We start from the raw sequence: 19,362 nt of genomic DNA on the forward strand, positions 1-19,362 counted from the left end.
AACAGAAAATATCAGAGTGCACAAATTAGATCCTTGGGGTATACCAACAGACAGTATTTTCATATTTTATACTTTTGTATATATAAAAGGCTGCCTTGAATGAAATGTTTAATGTTTTTGTACTCACTGACGTTTATGTTGCTTGAATCAATACCCTCTCTGATTGAGAGAAGATATTTCTGTTTAGAATGTTTAATCGATTATTTAATGTATACATAATGTCTCTATATATAATTTGACTGAATCCTAGTCAATGTTAAAGCCAGTGAAAATGAAACAGTAGCTGTAGAGGGTTAAACAAGTTTCGAAATGAAATCACAGGGTTGACAAATGCATGGTTAGATGCTTGACATGTCTGTATTACAGGGAGATAGACATTCTATTAAAATGGAAGATCCCATAATGGACTATGAATCACCACAGGTAATAGAGTTGCCAGGTTGAATGACTGAGAAGCAGTGGTGAATTCCATTAGGCCCCCTTTTGTTTTTAAATCAGTCATTTTCTCGCCCCTGCTATTGAGCTACCTTTGTCTCCTGCTGGTCGGGTGCAATTATCACAGCTTAATATCAAAATGCATGGCTCCAACCACCCGTTTTCCTACCAATCAATCTGTGCGAGTCCTTGAGTCTACCCACCCAGCCATAGCGATCCCAGATAGCAATTTCTGTTCGCTAAATGTCTCGCTTTCTCACTAAATCACCTGGCAGTTTCTAGATAGACTCGCCACAGCCACTTGATGCCGGAGCCATAAATGCTTCCAAGCACACATTTGGATTCCAGTGCCATACTTTCTGCTTTGGGGTGGCATATCCACTTAGACTGTTAGTAAGTGCTGCAATGGGCGCTTGTGATGCACGTACATCATGCATATGCTTTTGTGCAATATCTGGTCCTCATCTGTAAAAGCATGTGTGTTTGACACATGCCCTGCTGTATCTAGCATGTATGGCTATTCTGCGAACAAATATAAAAGTGATAAATATGTTCAGACTTAAGGTTTATTTCAGATTACGACACTTGAAATTTTCTAAAGATATAACTGCTAATATAATGTATTAAAATTACAATCAGCTGTAATCTTTTTATAATTATTTCTGAGATTTTTGTAATGGACTTGTAATCAGCTGTGATGATTATATGATGCTGTTACCTATATTAGAGGCGTCAGGAAGCAAGCCCCCACCACCCCTTACTCCCCCACCCCCCATCTGCTTAAATGAAGTGTCTGATTTTCTCAGTAATCACAAGCGAGAAAAACACAGTGAACAGCAATGTCACACTCACCAACTCCCACACAAAAAGGGAGTTCATTTAACTCTCCTGTGCAAAGTGTCTGCTGCCATCCATCAGATCACTGGGGTACGAGGCAATTTTCAGCAAATGTGATGCTCCTCGGGTTGAATGGCACGGCTGTGAGAATTACCCAGCATGCTGGAGTGAGAAAAATGGTTAATAAACTAGACAAGCACATATACCACTGGACAGGAAGGGAAAGCACTCAAAGGGAAACGTGTTATCATTTATACCCATATACACATGCATGTACTGTTCTTAAAAAACAATGAATAAAACATTTTCTGGACGCTAAGATTGTCTTTATGCAAATATGCACATGTGTACATGCGCGCGCACGCACACACACACACACACACACCAAACTTGCCCTCACAGATTTCTCCAAACTAGCATCGCATAATGCTTCACTGCAGGTGAGGGTTGAGAAACCCATCCCTGCTGTAGTACAGGCCTCCCCCATTTCCCGCCTCTCTCCCTATCACATCGGATCACATGAAAACAACCCACCGTGGTGTAGCCGTCGGTTCCACCGACCGAGCAACTGGGGCCTCTCCAACCACCACCCGCCATGACAGCTGTAAGATTAACTTCGTTAGGTGTCGACCCGCTCATGCAAACCAAATTAAATTAATGGAACAAATTTCCCCCATAATTAAGATAAAAATTCATGTCAGCTGTAACCTTGCTGTGCACTAATTATGTACAAATGATTTATCATCTGTTTCGCCCGGAATATTAATCTTCACCTCATTGATAACTGTGGCCGGTGTTAAGAGATGAGAGTTGATTAACAGTGACAGCCTCAGCTTTTCAGAGTGCGAGCGCTGCCAGCCAATCAGAGCAGCTGTTGTCACATAGTATGGCTTCCCATTCTTTTGGTCAATTAATCCACATTGAGTATGCAGGTGGGCATAGCTGGGCTAGAGGACTTTTTTGTAATACAGCGATCTACCATAATTCAATTACCTGAAAGCTACAGTGCGCAGGAAAAAAATAAAACTAAACATTATTTTACAAGTGAATTTATTATTTAACAAAAAATAAAAACATATGAATTTTATTTTCTTGATATTCATTTATCTAGTATGTGTCCAGTGCAGCTCCAATTTTCCCAATCACATAATAAATTGATCACTTATTTAAAGATACTTATTCTCATAACAAAAACGTTCTTTGAATACATGGAACACAAATTAAATGGAAGGAGTTTTTTCATATTACTGTGGCTTCATATAAAAAAACTGCAGAGATTACAGGAATATTGTGACATGGAAGCTGAATCATATAGTAGGTCTGTATTCTGTAAGAATAAATCCTTCCAAGAGGCAGGTATCATAAAGCGAGGATGTTCTGGGCCAAGATACCGTAAGCTAAGTCATGCGTAGAAATGCTGTATGCAGCAGCACATAGATCAATAGGTCATGGTTCATGCTAGGTTTCCATCAGCTCAGTAGTTTCCAAGGACACTTGGAAGAGTAGACCTCATTGCACAGATGCACATCCTTCTTTATTCCAAGAAACCCCAGCTATTTTTTCTCCTTTCCCAGAAACCACTCCTTAATTTACAGTTACCTGTACAGATGCTTTCCTACAGTAGTGATCCTGTCAGATCTTGTGATTTTCCACCAGCAAATCCGCTGGTGCAAAGAGGATCTGTATTTAAATTGCCTTACTTTCACCCGAATGCTCATTTGCTGGGTAATGAAACAGAATATTGTTTATTCAACTGTTTATACAATGTAGCCAAGAGTAGGCACTTTTTGTAGCTACCCTGTGCTTTGATGCAGTCGCTGAACTGCTCACGAGTTAGCACGTGACTGGTGTGCAGAAGGTGTTCATATGGGACAAGAAGCAAGTTTTATATGTATGCATAAAATAACATGGTGGAAAAGTGTTTGTCATATTATAAATGGCATATTGCTATATAGCATTTGAACGCTTAGCTGTCTCACTTTGTAGTCGATTGGAAGGGAATTGATTTGAATATCAATATTGCAAAATAGAAAAATAAATAAAACATAGAATACTGTACTTTCCTGCGTGCATGTCTTGTTTGCGGTCCCCAGACTAAAGCATAGATCTCATGCTTACCGCCGTTTTTGTCATAGTTCGGAATGCAGGGAAACCGCGAACATCCCAATGCGCGAGGCTCTCCATTGAACAACGGCACTGCGGGAAGAACATATTAAAAATGCGTCAACTTACTGTGCACTCACAGCGGTGCTGTGAATAAGGTAGGCTAATTTTCCGTATCATTTTCCCACTTTTTCCATCAGGCAAAAACGAAGGCCAACTGTGCTCAGAGCACGTGCGCTAGGTGGCGCCCCAATGTCACAAATTGATAAGAACCATTGCGTACAGCTGAATTTCAGCCTGGGCAATATCACCGGTTAAACGCTTTGCAGTTTCGACATCTTAAATAAAGAGCATCATTTTTATATATTTACGGCTTGACTGGTTTATTTATTTATTTTTTGTTTCATCGTGGAACAGTACGAGGAAAGAGAACAAATTGTGATTCTGCATAAATCACTGGACCTATTCTTTGTTCTCTAAAGTGGTTTTAGATTTCCAGTTCTATAGCCAAATGCAGCAATCACTGTCCAGCAGAATTGCTCAGTAAGGATGATGCATGTTTTATCTTCTTACTCTGAACAGGCTGAACTGGCCACCATTGTTTTTCTCTTGTTTTGCCACATTTTTAAATTAGCATTTTGTGCTACATGGATTCAGCCTTTCAACTGGAAATGACAAGTTGCTGTCTTAGACAAGTTGGAATCTTTGATTGTTCTTTTTTAATGGAAAGCAAAATGGTCTCATTCTCCCTGTCAGTCAGGCGATATGCATTCCAATATGATGCATAAGCTAGACAATTCTGCCAATTTACTCTCTTGTTTTAAAATTAAAATGAATAAGCAATGGAGCTTTTTGTGAAGCCTATCATTAATAATATTAATGAATTCTAGACTGCTATTTCTTTTAACCATACACCATGACAGACAGCAATTCCCATTGTAGAGTTTGTCTTTTCGCTGTGAACAGTAGTAAAACTGGCTGAATAAATGTGAGATAGCCTCGCCAAAGATCGGATCAGGTTTGAGCATATCTTTAGTTTCCCCAGGAGAGGCCGAGAGAAACGGGCCTATTGCTCATATTTCTCTATTAATTCCAGCCTTGTCTTTTCCCCTTCACTGACTCCATACCAGCAATTGTGCCACAAAGCCCAGCAGATGTTTAGCGCACCTCCACAACTTGTCACAAGTAGTTAGAGCGATTTCTTGATCTGCCCTTGCTCCGTGGAATTGGGGCCATGCAGCAGTGTTCCTCTTTCCTTTGTGTTATGAGAGATTTAGCCACTGTTCTCTAACAATACCAAAGGCTCTGAGTAAACTGAGAAATAACCAAACACTTTCCCTGGGTTTTTGTTCGTAATAGAACCACCAACAAAAAAATGTGCTTAAATATACAGCTTCTAAAATATAGTAACCCAAGCCATTTGCTCCTCCTACTAAACCCTCTTGAATGCTTATTCCCTCTTCCCTGCTATCTGTGAATGGAGCTTTAGACATCAATGGTATCTTTAACGCACCTTTTTTCATCACTGGTGTAGACTAGAGCTTGCACGTTGGGGGTGAAGGGTTAATTAGAAACAAGTGAAAGGTCAGGGGGGATAATATGAGTGCTGAGCCCAATAATGAGGAGAGGGGGACCACTTTGACAAGAGCCTCCAACATAGGATTTATACCAGGGTTATGACAGTGGGACAAATAGCGCTGATAACAGAGAAGGGTCCTCAATATTGGGCTGAGCAGGATGATGAATTGGGTGGCTGGCTCTATTCACTTAACGTCAAGGGCCATGCTCTTTGCCCATGACATTTTCTCTCTCCCTCTCTCCCCCTTTCTCTTTCTTTGTCAATTTCCCTCACTTTCTTGCTGTGCCCCTCTGCTGTATTCTCTCCTGCTCTCTCACTTCCTCCCTCTACATTTCTTCTCTCCCACTACCCTTCCTTGCTCTCTGTCAATATCCCTCCATCTCCACTCATTGCCCCTCTTCCTTCTTGCCCTTGAACTCTTCTTCCCATTGGCTTTTCTTCTCTCTCTCTCCTGATCAAAACTCAAAATATCCTCAAGGGTTTCTGGGACATAAGGCAAATGGAACATGTTAACACCATATTAACCGATAAGGCTCCGACAAAACACCACTGACTCCTCCAAATTAATTTACAAACAACAATGCTCTTCATTCTACAGCAATACCTCAGTGATATCTCCCCCACACACATGCCTTTATGGCTGTTTTTACTTCCTAGGTCCAGTATGCAAAGCAGTGTCTTTTTCAGGTTTATCGTCAGCACTTTGTATCCTGCCTCTTTCTCTTGCCCCCTCTGCACATACCCTGAACAGTAGTAATTGGCTTCCTCTGAAAATCCACCTTTGCATTAGTTATTTTATTATTGCTGCTCTTTTCAAGTTACTCGTGACTGTTCACTCAGCGTGTTTGATTTGCTCCGGCACATGGCCTAATAGGCTTATGTTATGGAAGTACAGGAATTTGAGTGGATTATGGAAATCCCCTTCTATGTTAACACTTTATATTTACACGTATTAGACCCTTGTGTCATATTCACTGCATCCTTTCTGGAATTACACTGCCATTGTGCTATACTACAGTTAGAGCACACATACACTCTTTAAATAGCTCTGTAAAAGCCTGAAAGAACTGTCCTGGTGTCTGACTGCTTGGGCACTGCCCGTGCGAGGGCTCCTCTGACACAGACTGCTATGCTTTGTTCTTTTTGCCAGAAGATATGACCCTCTAACTCAATTTGCTATCCATCCTATAGCACAGCATGTAAAACACTGGAGTATTCTTGAAAGCCTGGTTGAAACACAATAAAAACAATGGCTCGTTCACAGAACCAAAATGACAGATGTAACCCTAATGATGCTTGTTTTTCATTGTGAGGAGTGGTGGTTAGATCACACATACAGAGGCATGGGGGAGAGCACGTGCACACTCACACACACACTTGGGTGCAAACACACAGAGCAGTGTTATGTGAAATAGAATGCATTTTTCTTAAACAGACATCACCATTGGCCATTGGTGCGATGTTTGCCATGAGGAAACCATGAGGAAGTGTAATCATTTATGCACACAGTGGCAGCACACCCCCCTGTACATACACTTGTTCAATCAATATTGCTCAGCATGCTTTTAATTACAAAGGCTCCATCCCTGTAGTAGCCCAATAGCAAAATGCAATTAGCTGAAGTAATAATGAGATAATTGCCTTCTAATTAGTATCAACAGCACAACAATCACTTGTCGTTTGGAGTGATGGGGTGGATGTATGTAACCTTGGTCATATAATCACTGAGGATACCACAGGAGCTGCATGCAGACTCATGTCAGGCTTTCAGTTCACAGCATGCAAAGGTTTGTGCTAAATTATTTCCACAAGTGGGTCTTTTGTTGTAGAAACTATAGTATTATATATTTTGAAAATGTTAAATACATTTTCTATAGGTCTGACTTCAGGCGTTCACTTTAATTTACCTTGTTTTTTATGATACACATGAAAATGCAAAGAACTTAAACCATCCATCATTAGCCATTATTTCACAATCTGAAAAAATAAAACTGATTGCTTACATACCAATAATCATTTTCCAGCACAGAAAGAAAACTTTCACTTGCTATGATTTGTTGCAATTGATTAATAATTCCAGTGTAATACATTCTTCCCAAACAAATATTACGTGGTGATATTGCTTTTGACAACACTAAGTCACACCTGACGGAAAATGTAATCATGAAATGTAAACTGGAGGTTCCTGTTTTTTTTTTTTTGTGTGTTGTAAATACCAAAACAGGAATGCACAGACATGACATGTACAATTATTTGTCTGGTTAAGGACACAGTCAATGTATAGAACTCTATGGTTTAGTGTAAGTAGCTTTTTCATAAGGGAGAAACTGAGATTGCAACCACAGAAGAGTATTTCTGTCAATCAACCAATTACTACAGCTGCCAGCTGTCTTCTAAATAAAATTGGCACCAAGTGGTTTACAGGGCACAACCCAGAAATTGATTATACAATAACAAGTCAAGCACTGGGTGTTTTTAAAAGAATAGCTAGGTATTTCCAGTGATGAATATGTCACATTGTGGATAAGCAACAGCACATGCAGCATAAGGGAGGAAAATGGCATTTCCATGGCTGTCCCCATTGAAAGCTCATTTTGGCAAGTGAAACTTTGGCACACCACTGGTTTAACGATGCGCTCAAAATCCAGCATGCTAACAGGAACAGGACAGGGGGTGCCACTTGAGTGGTCATGGAAAATCAGTGGGCAGATGGACACTAAGTTGTGAATTAGGACAACTAAAATCATGACAGGCCACACTAAATGTAGTTTATAGCTTTGTGAAAAGCGAACAGTTTTTGCTTATAACTGAGCAATTCTTTGAGTGTTCTGACATAGAACAGGCTACCATAGGCCAAATATAATGAAAGGCAGAACATGCTGTGTTTTTAAATGGCCTAGTATAATCCTGTGATGTTTATGTGTGTATTTGTTTTTTGATAAATCATTCTGAATTTTCAAATCATTATAAATATCTGCTATCTGTTATAGTTATTGCAAACATGTGATATTTGCATCCCATTTGTCCACTGTCTAAAACTACAGTCTTCCCTGTGAATACAAATCTATAGAGATATTATGCTCCCGATATTGAGCATTTTTGTGACCATTCAAATAATCCAAGATCAGATGCTTATGCTCCCTTCCCAATAGATCATTTGCCTCAAGAATGATGAGAATAAAACATCTCATTCAGGACCTGCGGATTGCGAGTAGAATCACAGACGAGTGCATTGTGCACACCCGTTGCTTGCTTGAACTCCGCTGTTGCTTCTGCGCTTGCGGGTTTGTCCTAGGAAATTACGTCACGAACGTAGAATTTGATTGGACGGTTAGCCCTCCAAGTTCTGAATGAGATACACGGCAATGTTATCTCACCAAAAACAAGACTTTAAAATTGTTGTGTCAGGAACGTATGACAATATAGCTGAAGTGGCTTGTTTTTCTTTGCATGTAGCCTATGTTTTTTGAGGTACCCGAGTACTACCTAATGCGTATTTCTCTTAATTCATGGAAAGAAAACGTTCATTCATATCTGAAATAAGGTAAGAACTGATAGAGGTTGTTCGCACAATGTAAATGAAGCCATATCACCAGTTAGCTGGCTAAAATCGCCTGCTAGCTACCTGCCTACCTGTCTAATGAACGTCTTCGCTAGCTGGGGAGGGATGATTTCTGATTCGGAAATTGTGGAAACCTGTATGTTTTGTTCGAATACAACCTAGTTGTCAACAACATTGACATCATGCCAGCTGGCTAACACAGTTGGCTAGGTTAATTTCATCTTAAAATGTCAACTGAATATGTTTTTTAACTGATTTAAACAGGCCTGAGATGTGTCGATGCAAGGGTCACACAATAACGTAGCGGGCTCAGGCAAGGAAGGTATCGTAGGTACTTGCTATGATGTAACTTTACGTTTATGCGAGATTAAAGCGACAGCTGGCAGCAACACTTCAGTACGCAGCAGGCTAATGTATGTGAGCTAATTAGCAAAGCTTATCCAATTCCAACAGCTTTGCAAATGAGCCATTACAAGCAATGTGTGTTGGAGTTCTAAAAAGGTTCATGACCGCTCACGAAATAACCGTATATTTTGAGGTGCTATTTTCAGCTAATGTTTGCTTGCTAATGTTAGTAATAAGAATCAACCGGTGCATTAACAACTGAGCAAGCAGCCAGGAGACCGCAAAATAGTTCTTGCTAACGTTTCTGATAACAAAACTAAATGACCACGAGTCTGTAATATGATTCACACAAAAAAAAAAAAAAAAATCCACTTGACGTAATTCACCCCTCTATTTTAACGAGGTTCAGAAATGAGTCTGCGACCGTACCCTCTCCCTCCATACCGAGGTTATAGCCAATAGCTGACACATAAAAGGTTACGTGTGCTGTAGTCAGTGTCGAATTTGTATTTTGGAAGAGCAGTACTCTATTAATCCACACATTTTGGAGGGAAAATGCTTTACGAGGTGTGAAATGGACAATTTCTCAGAGGCAGCTGCCCTGGAGCAGGACTTACGGTGATGAGGGAACTGCTTGTATGACATATTTGGGTTGTAACTCATCACCTGTCTGCACAGAGCATAATGAGCAATGGTATGCATACAGACGCAGGGCAGCTGGGAACGATTGTCCTGTTTTCTCCATTGTGCATGGTGGCTGCAATAGCATAGTACTCCTAAGACCAAACAAATCTCTTCACTGTCTGGGACTGTGGTGGCATTTGCTAGGCTTCATTTGTTGTGTCCATTCTAGCATGGGCGGAGACCGCACCGTCCTGTTTCATTAGATTTCTGTGTGTATGCATACATTTTACAGAGACGATTCTAATAACATTTTGAAAAAGTGTTTGGGTATGTTTTTTTCCCCCCTATGCATTTTTTCCCCCCTATGCATGATTCACTGTTTGGGTATGTTTTTTTCCCCCTATGCATGATTCACTGTGTTGGGATAGCCATTGAATGTGGCTAAGTTGTTGTCATCCACCTGTGCCAATTGTGCTAATTGGGGGAGATCAATCTGGAGATCAAGTACGCTTCAGGGAGAGGGATTCAGAACAGGCTGGGTCAGTGGGGGAAAAAATAAATGCATCAGCCAACCAGATCCATCCTTCACAAATTTGCTGGCAGATTGCAGGAAGGCTATACATGTTAATAAAATTTTCAGTTTTATTTTGAATGGAGAGAATTGCAAATAGGCCTGTGTATTTAAGAGATTCTGTTATCATTGTCATGCTTTGCATTCTCATCTCCATTATTTTGTTGATTCTTACCATGTCCCCAATACTATGTTTTAGTATTACTAGGGGCGACATAGCTCAGGACGTAAGAACGGTTGTCTGGCAGTCGGAGGGTTGCCGGTTCGATCCCCGCTCTCGGCGTGTCGAAGTGTCCCTGAGCAAGACACCTAACCCCTAACTGCTCTGGTGAGTGAGAGGCATCAATTGTAAAGCGCTTTGGATAAAAGCGCTATATAAATGCAGTCCATTTACCATTTACCATTTACCATGTTTTATGTTAGGCCCCCTGCAATGTCTGACGACAGCCAGAACACTGGAGGCTAGTGTCTCAATCAGGTCCCCCTTATCTCGCATGACACGACTTTCTGGCAGCCATGGATGGTGCTTCAAAGGTCAAAGGTCAGCAGGAGGAAGGAGACAAGGACAGGGACCAGTCCAAGCTGAAGCCCCAGGGGCGGTACATTTCGGTTGTCACCAACCGAACGGTGTACCTGGTCATCCGTGGGGTGATGCTTTTCTCAGTGGGCGTCTTCCTGGCCCTGGTGCTCAACCTGATGCAGGTCCAGAGGAACGTCACCCTCTTCCCGCCCGACGTCATTGGGAGCATCTTCTCGTCCGCGTGGTGGATGCCCCCCTGCTGCGGAACAGCCTCAGGTACTGTAGATACTGTATTTAGTCGCTGTCAGGTGGGGGAGGTGGTTACCTTTATTCTGTAAGGAATAAAAAAGTCAGGGAGTGTTCGGTGTGATGTTCTGCTCCTAAAGTTTTAGCGCTAGCCTTACTAAAGCCTAGCTCTGCGTGTGCTAGGTGTGTCCAACTATAGCTTTTCCCCAGGTCCTTTTCAGGTATTTGTTTTTCTAAGTAAAATGTAGCCTATTATTCATTTAAAGCTTTTATTGGAAACTCCTTTCATGTGCACCGTCCTGTGTGCCCTCTAAAGTCAAGTAAAGTCCTCAGCTGGGATGTCAAGGGTGTAATTAAATCTTTAAGCTTTGTGGTTTGAGGCAAGGATCTATTTGCATTGATACAAAATGTTGTTTTCTTTTCGGCTGAAATATCTAAAAGATAACCATTCCCTGATGTGATAAAATGAAAGCTGTGCCACTCCACAGTCTTTGAGCAGTTATTGGGTGGGTGGCATGGCTTATTTTCGTTGCTTTTCATTTGAATGATAGCCTCGGACTATTTTCTGTTCTGTCCTTTTTTATAACCCCCCTGACATTTACAGCATAGGGTAGACATAAGTAACAGTTAATGCTGAAAAAGACAGATCACACACACAAACACACACACATACTCACACAGACCTCCCCTTTTGTAATTTACACAAATTTTTTTTGTGTGTGCATCTCCACGCCAATGCCAAGTGTGCCATCTTGTTCCCTGACCTTGGGAGAAGGAGAGGCTTGGGCTCGTTCCAGTGCGGGACGAGGGGTCTGATCTGCTGGAAAGGCATTCCTGAATCGAGAGCACCTGCCAGGGAGGGACAGCTGGAGTCTGACTCTTCACTGTCCTGTTGCATCTGAAACGGCTCCTCGCTACCCCCATGGCCCTTCAGTCTTCTCTCCCTGTCTAAAGACTTGGCGGCTCTTCCACCGTTTTGCATGTAATGACATTGTTACAGTCACAGATTTCCACACATAGCTATGCTCCTGTTATGCACTATTTTGTACAACAGACATTTAGTATCTGCTTTCCAGGCAATTCTGCTACAGTTGTGGGCCAGCGTCTTCTTTTTTCTGGTTGGGTTTGGTTTGGCTCGGGAGTGGCTTAGACCTGTTTTACTGCTCATCTTGATTTATTGTTGACCACGGATAATGTCCTAGTATTGTCTCCATTTTGGATCCAGAATATCCATGGGAAACTCTTGGCATGGTAATAGGAGACAGTGTTCCTCACATTACTTACATAATGTGGGGGGCAAGAAAAAGGTCCATAAGTTTCTCTGTATTCAGTTTGAGGTAATGGCATTTGGCCACACTTGATTCACACTGCGCTGTGTGTCAGCTGGCCTGCCATACTTGTGAAACGGTTTGTCTTGCCGAAAGTGACAGGGCACGTCAGAGCATGACCTCCCACTGCCAAGCGGCCCACCAGGTCTTCTCTGTCTACAGTCCATGCAGTGCCAAAGTTCCAGCTCTCTCTCTGCCTTGCCCGTTTGCCTTGCACAGTCCAGTCCTCTCAGTTGCGGGCATTACTGGGACTGCTGACCCCTCACCAAAAAGGCAGGGCTAGAGATGTCCAAGGCAACTCGTTTACAGTTTCTCCCAACTGTTTAGACATAATTCCTGAATCTATAATCTTCTGATTCCTGTCAGTGTGCAGTACCTCACACTGCTCTTCACCATCACCTTACCTGTTTCCTTGTTTGTTGCTTTTTTGCCCAGTTTATGCAGGATATTGGCTCTTTGACATTGGCTCTCTAAATTATGCAAATCCTAGATTTACTGTGGTCTGATAAGGCCTGCTGTAAGTGGATTAGGTTTAATTAGAGCAATAATTTGTCTCCGCAGAATTATCTCCATCCTGTCCCGATGCATCGAAAAGCAGGTCTCTGAAAGATAAACTCCTCTTCTGATTCCTGGCACAGGGGCTTTGTAAAGGTGGTTGCACAGCAATGATTGCCTTTTATGATGGATGTTGCACGCTGCATATTGACGACAACAACAGCAGAAAGGCGGCGTTCTAAGCTGTCGGCCTCATTGATATGCCAGCTGGTTTGTTATGTGGTCTGTCCAATGAGGACGGCCCTCTTTCTCAGTCTGCCCGTGTCCAGTTACAGTTACACAGGCCGTAATAAAAGCATTACTTTCCCTTTCCGCCCAGTGAAGGGCAGTATATTTGCAATCTTAAGACTGCCTGGTACAATTGTTGCGATTTTGGAATGACTGACATATCCTGTCCGTCAAACTCTAGGACTGCCTCTGTGTGGAAATGAAGCTAACCCAGGATTTTTTTTTTTTTACACTTTTGCAGTTGTTGTAATCGATGAATTGCTTTAACAGCTCGTTGCTTTACGCTCTGCAGTTTTGGGTTGTGATTCTCATGTTGCTCTTCTCGGTGATGTACATTGACTAGAAATCTTCTGAGTAAATGATATCTGAATGGTTGTCGCCCCCCCCCCCCCCCATTTAAAATTAGTTTCGGTTGTACTTTACTGCTATACAATGGATCAGTGGTCAGCATTACTTTGCTTCGGCTGTTGTGTGTGCTGTAGGCATGATTGCTCCTTTCAATGGCTCTTGCTGGATAACATGTTGTCTTTCGACCACAATGCTGACAGGCATGCCTTGACTGTTGTGATTGGGGCCACCACAATGGATGAGTCACACACATGGAGGCCCTGTTAATCCCTGTTGTAACCCCCCACCCCCTGAAATCCCTCCCCCTCCCCCTCCCCCCTGTGTGAGCAGCGATGGTGGGCCTGCTGTACCCCTGCATTGACGGTCGCCTGGGCGGGCCCCACGGGTTCAAGCGCGAGTGGTCCAGCGTGATGCGCTGCATCGCCGTCTTCGTGGGCATCAACCACGCCAGCGCCGTATCCTTTGGACACTAGGGGGCCCCACTCTCTCACCCTCCCGCCCCGGGACTCACTGTTCAGAGCTAAACAATAGGGTGAACGCAAGCGCATTGGGGACTATTACACAATTTTAATTGTGTTTGTTTGGTTTGTTTTCCTCTATGAAGGACGTTTCACAGGGAGGTCTAATGCACAGCTACATTTCCTGCTGTTTTCTTGAAATTAATTTCTTAGCTTTTTTAATTGGTGGTTTAATACAGCATATACTATAATCTGGGACAACTGAAGTTTGTCCTTGACTTTGATGTACAAATAAATGCCATTATTGTTTTGTTTCAGTGCACCGTTTTTCCCATTTAATTTTTGTGATCAGAAGTTTGCTAAACCCATGAATCTGGATGATAAGGATTTAAAGATAAATCTTGATGAAATCCAGGCCTAGTTTTCATTCTTTTTTCGAGCAAGTGTATGTGGTGGGTGGGCGCAGAAGTTTGCTGCCAACTCGTGGCCTTTTCATTTGCTGCTGATTCCTTAATTCGGGTGTACAGAAAGTGGATTTCGCGAACAACTTCCAGCTGTCGCTCACCCTGGCCGCCCTGTCGGTGGGGCTGTGGTGGACGTTTGACCGCTCGCGCAGCGGATTTGGACTTGGCGTCAGCATCGCCTGCCTCGCCACCCTTGCCACCCAGCTGTTGGTGCACAACGGAGTTTTTCAGTGAGCACCGCAGATCTCTGACCCAAGCCACCCGCAAAGGCATTTAACTGGCAGCTAGTTAAATAATGCACTGCTAAAGATAGATCAATAGCCGGATTATTGTTTCCGCCATTACCCCAAAGCATTTTGACATGTATAATGCTCCTGTTTTTTGATCATTTGAAATGCACAACCTTGTAAGCTGGGCTTGAATCCATCCATGGCTTAAGGTTCGTTTAACTGTTTGTCATTAAATGTGAACTTTTGATTTATCCATACAGCCAAGTGCACGCACCCCCCCCCCCCCTCAATTTCCATTCATTTATTTCTTATTTTCAGGTATACTTCTCCAGATTTTCTCTACATACGCTCCTGGCTACCATGCATCTTCTTTGCTGGAGTAATAACCATGGGAAACATAGGACGTCAGCTTGCAATGGTACAGCATGGGGTCAGCATGTGGGGGAATAAAAGAAAGAGAAATGACACGGGCATGAATGTATTTCAGTCATTAGTTAAAGCTTAGATTGAATGCTTCGCTGTGTTTACATGTTCATAGCATGTGTAGACGTGGTTTAGCATGGGCAGGCAAGCAGTATGTTTTGGGATCTGAAATGAATGCAATCACAAGCTTTTTTTTTACTGGGAACAGAAAGGTTTGTTGACTGTTTTAGCATCAAATTCAAGTTATTTTTAGTGTTGGTTATTAAGTACAAACTGTTTTTTCTTCCTGTGATATTTGTCCTTCTCTGTTTCCAGTATGAATGCACAGTTGTTCAGGAGAAGACTCATGAAGACTAATGAAGCTGACATCATCAACCTTTAACTGCATTTTTTACTGGGTATTTGCCAAATTGCAAACGGGTGTATGTATATATAGTTTCTTCACTTGGTCTGAATATGTGAAATTGCAAGAAGTGTGTGTGTGTGTGTGTGTGTGTGTATGTGTGTATGTGTGTGTGTGTGAAGGAGAGAGAGAGAAAGAGCAAGCGACTGAGAGCGTGTGCCAGAAACTACAATGCAATCTGTGATTGCAGCTTTACAATGTAAAATGATGTAACAACTCTGAAAGGTTTCTGACACTTTTGGCTGCATGTTGCCAAACAGACTTTCAGGAGACATTCATTCATCTGGACTTGTGCACAACACATACTGTAGGGAGGCTGAGCTGTGCCCTCTGTTGGTAGGCTATACCTTGTTATATAGGATATATGCTTTCTTTACAATATTCTGTTTAGCGTTGTAGGTCTTTATTTGATGAATATATAAGAATAATTTATTTCACAGTGTAAAATGGGGCGTTGTATTCCACCTGGCACAATAACAAGGCAATGTGTATAGCCTCTCAGGTTACACTCAAAAGACTGGATATGTGATTAATTGGAATTCTGGTGTTCTATAACTTCTGGTCGCAATAATTTCTCAACATAAAAAGCATCAAAAACTAAAATATGAACTACTTATTATTATTATTGTTTTATTGATTTTAATCGCAGTACACTTGTCACAGGCAGTGGTAAATACAATAAAATATGCATAATAATAATAATAATAATAATCTCACATGTGCATCTGACAGGCTGCTCAACTTCTCTAACTCCCACAGTTCCACACAAATGTTTAGATCACTTGAAGACCACTCAGATCAGGGGGTCTGGTCATTAGGGATACAGGAGGAGGCGGGGCTTCGTTTGTGTAGGTATGCAGCCAGTCACATCAGCGTGAAAGGAATCCATTTGATGTAATTAGCTCATTAACTTATCTGAAAATCTCATCATTTTAACATGTTCCACTTTTTTAATAATGAGGTTAATCAGTAGAGAGGAATGACGTTTAAAGAAGACACTCTCGCATGTTTATAAAAGGATAGTGTTTTTATGTGGAACTTGAACGATAATTTAGCCCTTGCATGGTAAGTATTAGCTCATGCAAATATTAGCTTTTTTCTAAACACAAACAATGTATAAAAAAATGACTGGAGGCCATCTCGCCAGGAGAGATGCCTGGGTCCGCTGCAGTTCTTTAAGAGTGAAGAGGGGCCTTTGTCAATTAGAGAACTTTTAATTTCCACTTCATTCTTTCAATTCCATGATGTTTCGGAAAGGATGGAGGCTTTAACTGATGATTGTTTTCTAATGATTTTTCTCCATTAAGAGAAAGGGTTTTGTGTAAATATCTCTAGGTGCTAAGGTGCTAATATTAGGTTTGGGATGAAATGGGTTGTGTGAAGCACTTATTTTGTTAGAATGCTGTGTCAAATGAAATTTGATTGATTGCTGATAGACTAGTTTTGGTTATTTTATTATTTCCCTGTGCGTGGGCAGGTGATACTTTTGTTTGACCTGGCACTTTTAAGTTCCACAATCAGACTTGTAGAATGAAAAAAAACTTGTGTTGACTGATTCCCCAAAGTGCTGAGTGAAATTTCAAACTCACGTTATCCAACCAAATATCAAGACAAACCAATGTAATGTGAAATATTGAAAAATAAATATTCTTATAAGAGAAACATACATGAAAATGACCCCACAATTTTTTTATGGACCCCATACCAGTTTGTGCTCAAACATCAAATATGCCTATTGCTTGTCGTTTTTATGCAGTTTAAAAACATTTCTTGTAAGTAATGTGACCTGAAGACCACTGAAATGGACCTTGAAACGAATTAAAAATAACTGAAATTTGACCAGTCGTATTTATTTTTTATAGTTGCCAAATCAAAGCAGTACCTCAATGAGGTGCCTAGCTCTTGTCCCAGTTACCATCACTGATGACTCCCCAGACATGCCTACCGGGAATCTAGTGCTTGTGAGTCAGCATGTACCATGTTGCTACGATGTCTGCCGTCCTAATGCAGATTAATGTTACCTGCCTCTTCCTGGCTGCTCTGTGTGCTACGAGTAATTAAGATTAATAATCTGGCTTTGGAGCGCTTTTGTGTGTGGGATGCCGTTAAAAAAAATCCCCTTCCCCCTTTTCTCAGCGCAATCAACAGGGCAAGTTTGAAGGAGAATGTTTTTGGTCTCCCTTTATCATATTGTTCTGCATTTAATTGTTATCATTAACAGACCAGGGCCGCTAAGCACCTCATTATTAATGAATTAATTAATCTCTCTATTCAGCCCTGATCTGACATGCAATTATCTTATTGTGGTAAATTAGGGTCAGACGGAAACTTTGGAGAGGACGTAGCTGCCTGCCTCTAGGGAGTCTTTAGATATGGTACAACAGAGGTTGTCAACCTTTTGTGAGCTGGGACACCTCCACAGACAGATAGTGAGAGAGGAGATGCCCTGTAGGGAAGGGGGAAAAACACTATTGATGTTAAATGATGTTCTTCATGTCGATGGACACCTATATTGTATGAATAAGTGGAAAACTTGGGAGAAGGTTCGTTTGTTGACATGAAATGCCACTGGAAGTTACATCTGCCAATGTGGGATCTGTGGACAGGATACAGAATGTTTTATTTTACGTAATACTTTTTTCATATTACACTATCTTAGGACCCCATGTTAAAGACATTTTGATTACAATACAGAGTGGGAAGGGAACCCAGGATAGCTGTATAGAAGAACCTAAGATTCGCAAGCCACATAGCTATGCCATGCTTATTTTAGTCCGTCTGACATGTTGTGCCGAAAAGCTTGTATCAGTCCACATTGTACAAAGGTATACCAAAGGGTTTTTTTAATTCTGCATCATACAATACCTGAAGACTTGTTTCACGCACAGCACAGTTATAAACTAGAAGGATGATTAGAGATTAGGTCAGAAGCCATGAAACAAAATCACAGTTCTATTCCACAAAGCACAATATAGTACGGTACTAGTTGCTTTGAGGATATAACATAGGACACTACACCTGAAGACTTGGCTGTTTACTACAAAATAAACCAGAGGTGTTTTAGTCAGTATGGTACAGAAGCCTTATTTGTAAATACTCATACAGCATACACTGTGTGAGCATGCATGATTAGCCTATCATACAATTCTGAACTGGAAGCCTTCTTAAAATCAGCGCAGTGCATTCTAGGTTTAATCCTATTCCTGAATGGTCAATTAGACCTTTTTTTGAAAGATAGAGTCATTGCAGCTACAAACATAAACTGTAGTTCTGAATCTCTTTGTGTGTTTGTGTGTGTGTGTCTGTGTCCATGGGAATATGTGTGTCAGTATGTGTGCTCCCTTTTGTATGATAGTCTTTCATTCTCATTAAAGCAGTCTGACCCACAACGTTAAAAATCGTACTCATTTATGCATTAAACTGATGAGCAATTTTCCCTCCTGCTGTTTTTCAGTGTGTGTGTTTTTTTTAGGATTCATTTGCATCTGCTTAAATCATGAAGCTGGCTGACAACTACAGCGCGGAACGCAGCTAATGGGTAATTTAGCATGGGTGTTGCAGGAAATGGCAAGGACACGCAGGAGTGATTATCTTAAGAAGAACCGCCCTCTAATATTAACAGGTAAAAGACCTGACACAAAAGAAGAGGAGACTGATGCAAAAATGTGTGAGTTCACAAAACGTATGGCGAAATATCTTGTCGATAGAGGGTTTCAAACCATGTTTACACATCACTTTTTACTGTAAGACGGCTATACTGTGAATGATACAGTACAGCAGTGAATTGATTTTTGTCCATGAATGCAACTGTTGCGGACAACAGGATCTGCAAGGTGATAATGCCACAGCACATTACTTTCCAGGTGTGGAGAATTGCGACACTAGTACAAATAAAAACATTTTTTTTATGGCAGTATGTTGCTGATATGATGACATCATTAATTTTGGCAGTTAAGGCGGAGGGTGTAAACAGTACACACAAAGCCTTTGTTGATTAGGGGTGGGGCCAGTGAAGGGGCAATTATGGGAGCATCTCCAAATGAGGCAGCTTTTCCATTAATTAAACATCAGTGTCAAATGAGGCAGCAGGGCAGGAGGGTGCC

The 19,362-nt window shown here is 41.5% G+C and overlaps 1 protein-coding gene and 1 long non-coding RNA gene across 7 annotated transcripts; one reads left to right on the plus strand and one right to left on the minus strand.

Annotated features, from left to right (window-relative positions):
- Positions 1–1,223: 1,223 nt before the first annotated feature.
- LOC118213595 lies at positions 1,224–3,533 on the minus strand. The gene is made up of 3 exons (XR_004762455.1): positions 3,391–3,533; positions 1,807–1,874; positions 1,224–1,434 (listed from the first exon to the last, which is right to left on the minus strand). It is a non-coding gene; the product is annotated as an uncharacterized LOC118213595 (long non-coding RNA).
- Positions 3,534–8,265: 4,732 nt separating this feature from the next.
- insig2 (insulin induced gene 2) lies at positions 8,266–17,098 on the plus strand. 6 transcript variants are annotated; one of them, XR_004762454.1, is made up of 7 exons: positions 8,266–8,498; positions 10,480–10,852; positions 13,612–13,736; positions 14,267–14,433; positions 14,752–14,851; positions 15,172–15,343; positions 15,382–17,098. XR_004762454.1 is itself a non-coding variant. In XM_035392569.1 (6 exons), the coding sequence occupies exons 2-6, from the start codon at positions 10,573–10,575 to the stop codon at positions 15,211–15,213; spliced, it is 714 nt and encodes a 237-aa protein (XP_035248460.1). In that variant the 5' UTR covers positions 8,266–8,498; positions 10,480–10,572; the 3' UTR covers positions 15,214–17,098. The 6 variants fall into 6 exon arrangements, 5 of the variants coding, with proteins under 5 accessions (XP_035248460.1, XP_035248463.1, XP_035248462.1 ...); XM_035392569.1 differs by having other exon boundaries at positions 15,172–17,098; XM_035392572.1 differs by lacking the exon at positions 8,266–8,498 and adding an exon at positions 12,712–12,801 and having other exon boundaries at positions 10,726–10,852; positions 15,172–17,098.
- The last annotated feature ends 2,264 nt before the right edge of the window (positions 17,099–19,362 follow it).

The sequence above is a fragment of the Anguilla anguilla genome, chromosome 15 (assembly GCF_013347855.1).
Source record: "Anguilla anguilla isolate fAngAng1 chromosome 15, fAngAng1.pri, whole genome shotgun sequence".
Classification (NCBI taxonomy): Eukaryota; Metazoa; Chordata; class Actinopteri; order Anguilliformes; family Anguillidae; genus Anguilla; species Anguilla anguilla.

Bases quoted from the DNA above. Each gene is read 5' to 3' on its own strand.
- insig2 (XM_035392569.1), top strand. From the start codon at position 10,573: ATGGATGGTGCTTCAAAGGTCAAAGGTCAGCAGGAGGAAGGAGACAAG. The intron at 10,853-13,611 runs GTACTGTAGATA...CTGTGTGAGCAG, and splicing joins CTGCTGCGGAACAGCCTCAG to CGATGGTGGGCCTGCTGTAC. The intron at 13,737-14,266 runs GTATCCTTTGGA...TCGGGTGTACAG, and splicing joins GCATCAACCACGCCAGCGCC to AAAGTGGATTTCGCGAACAA.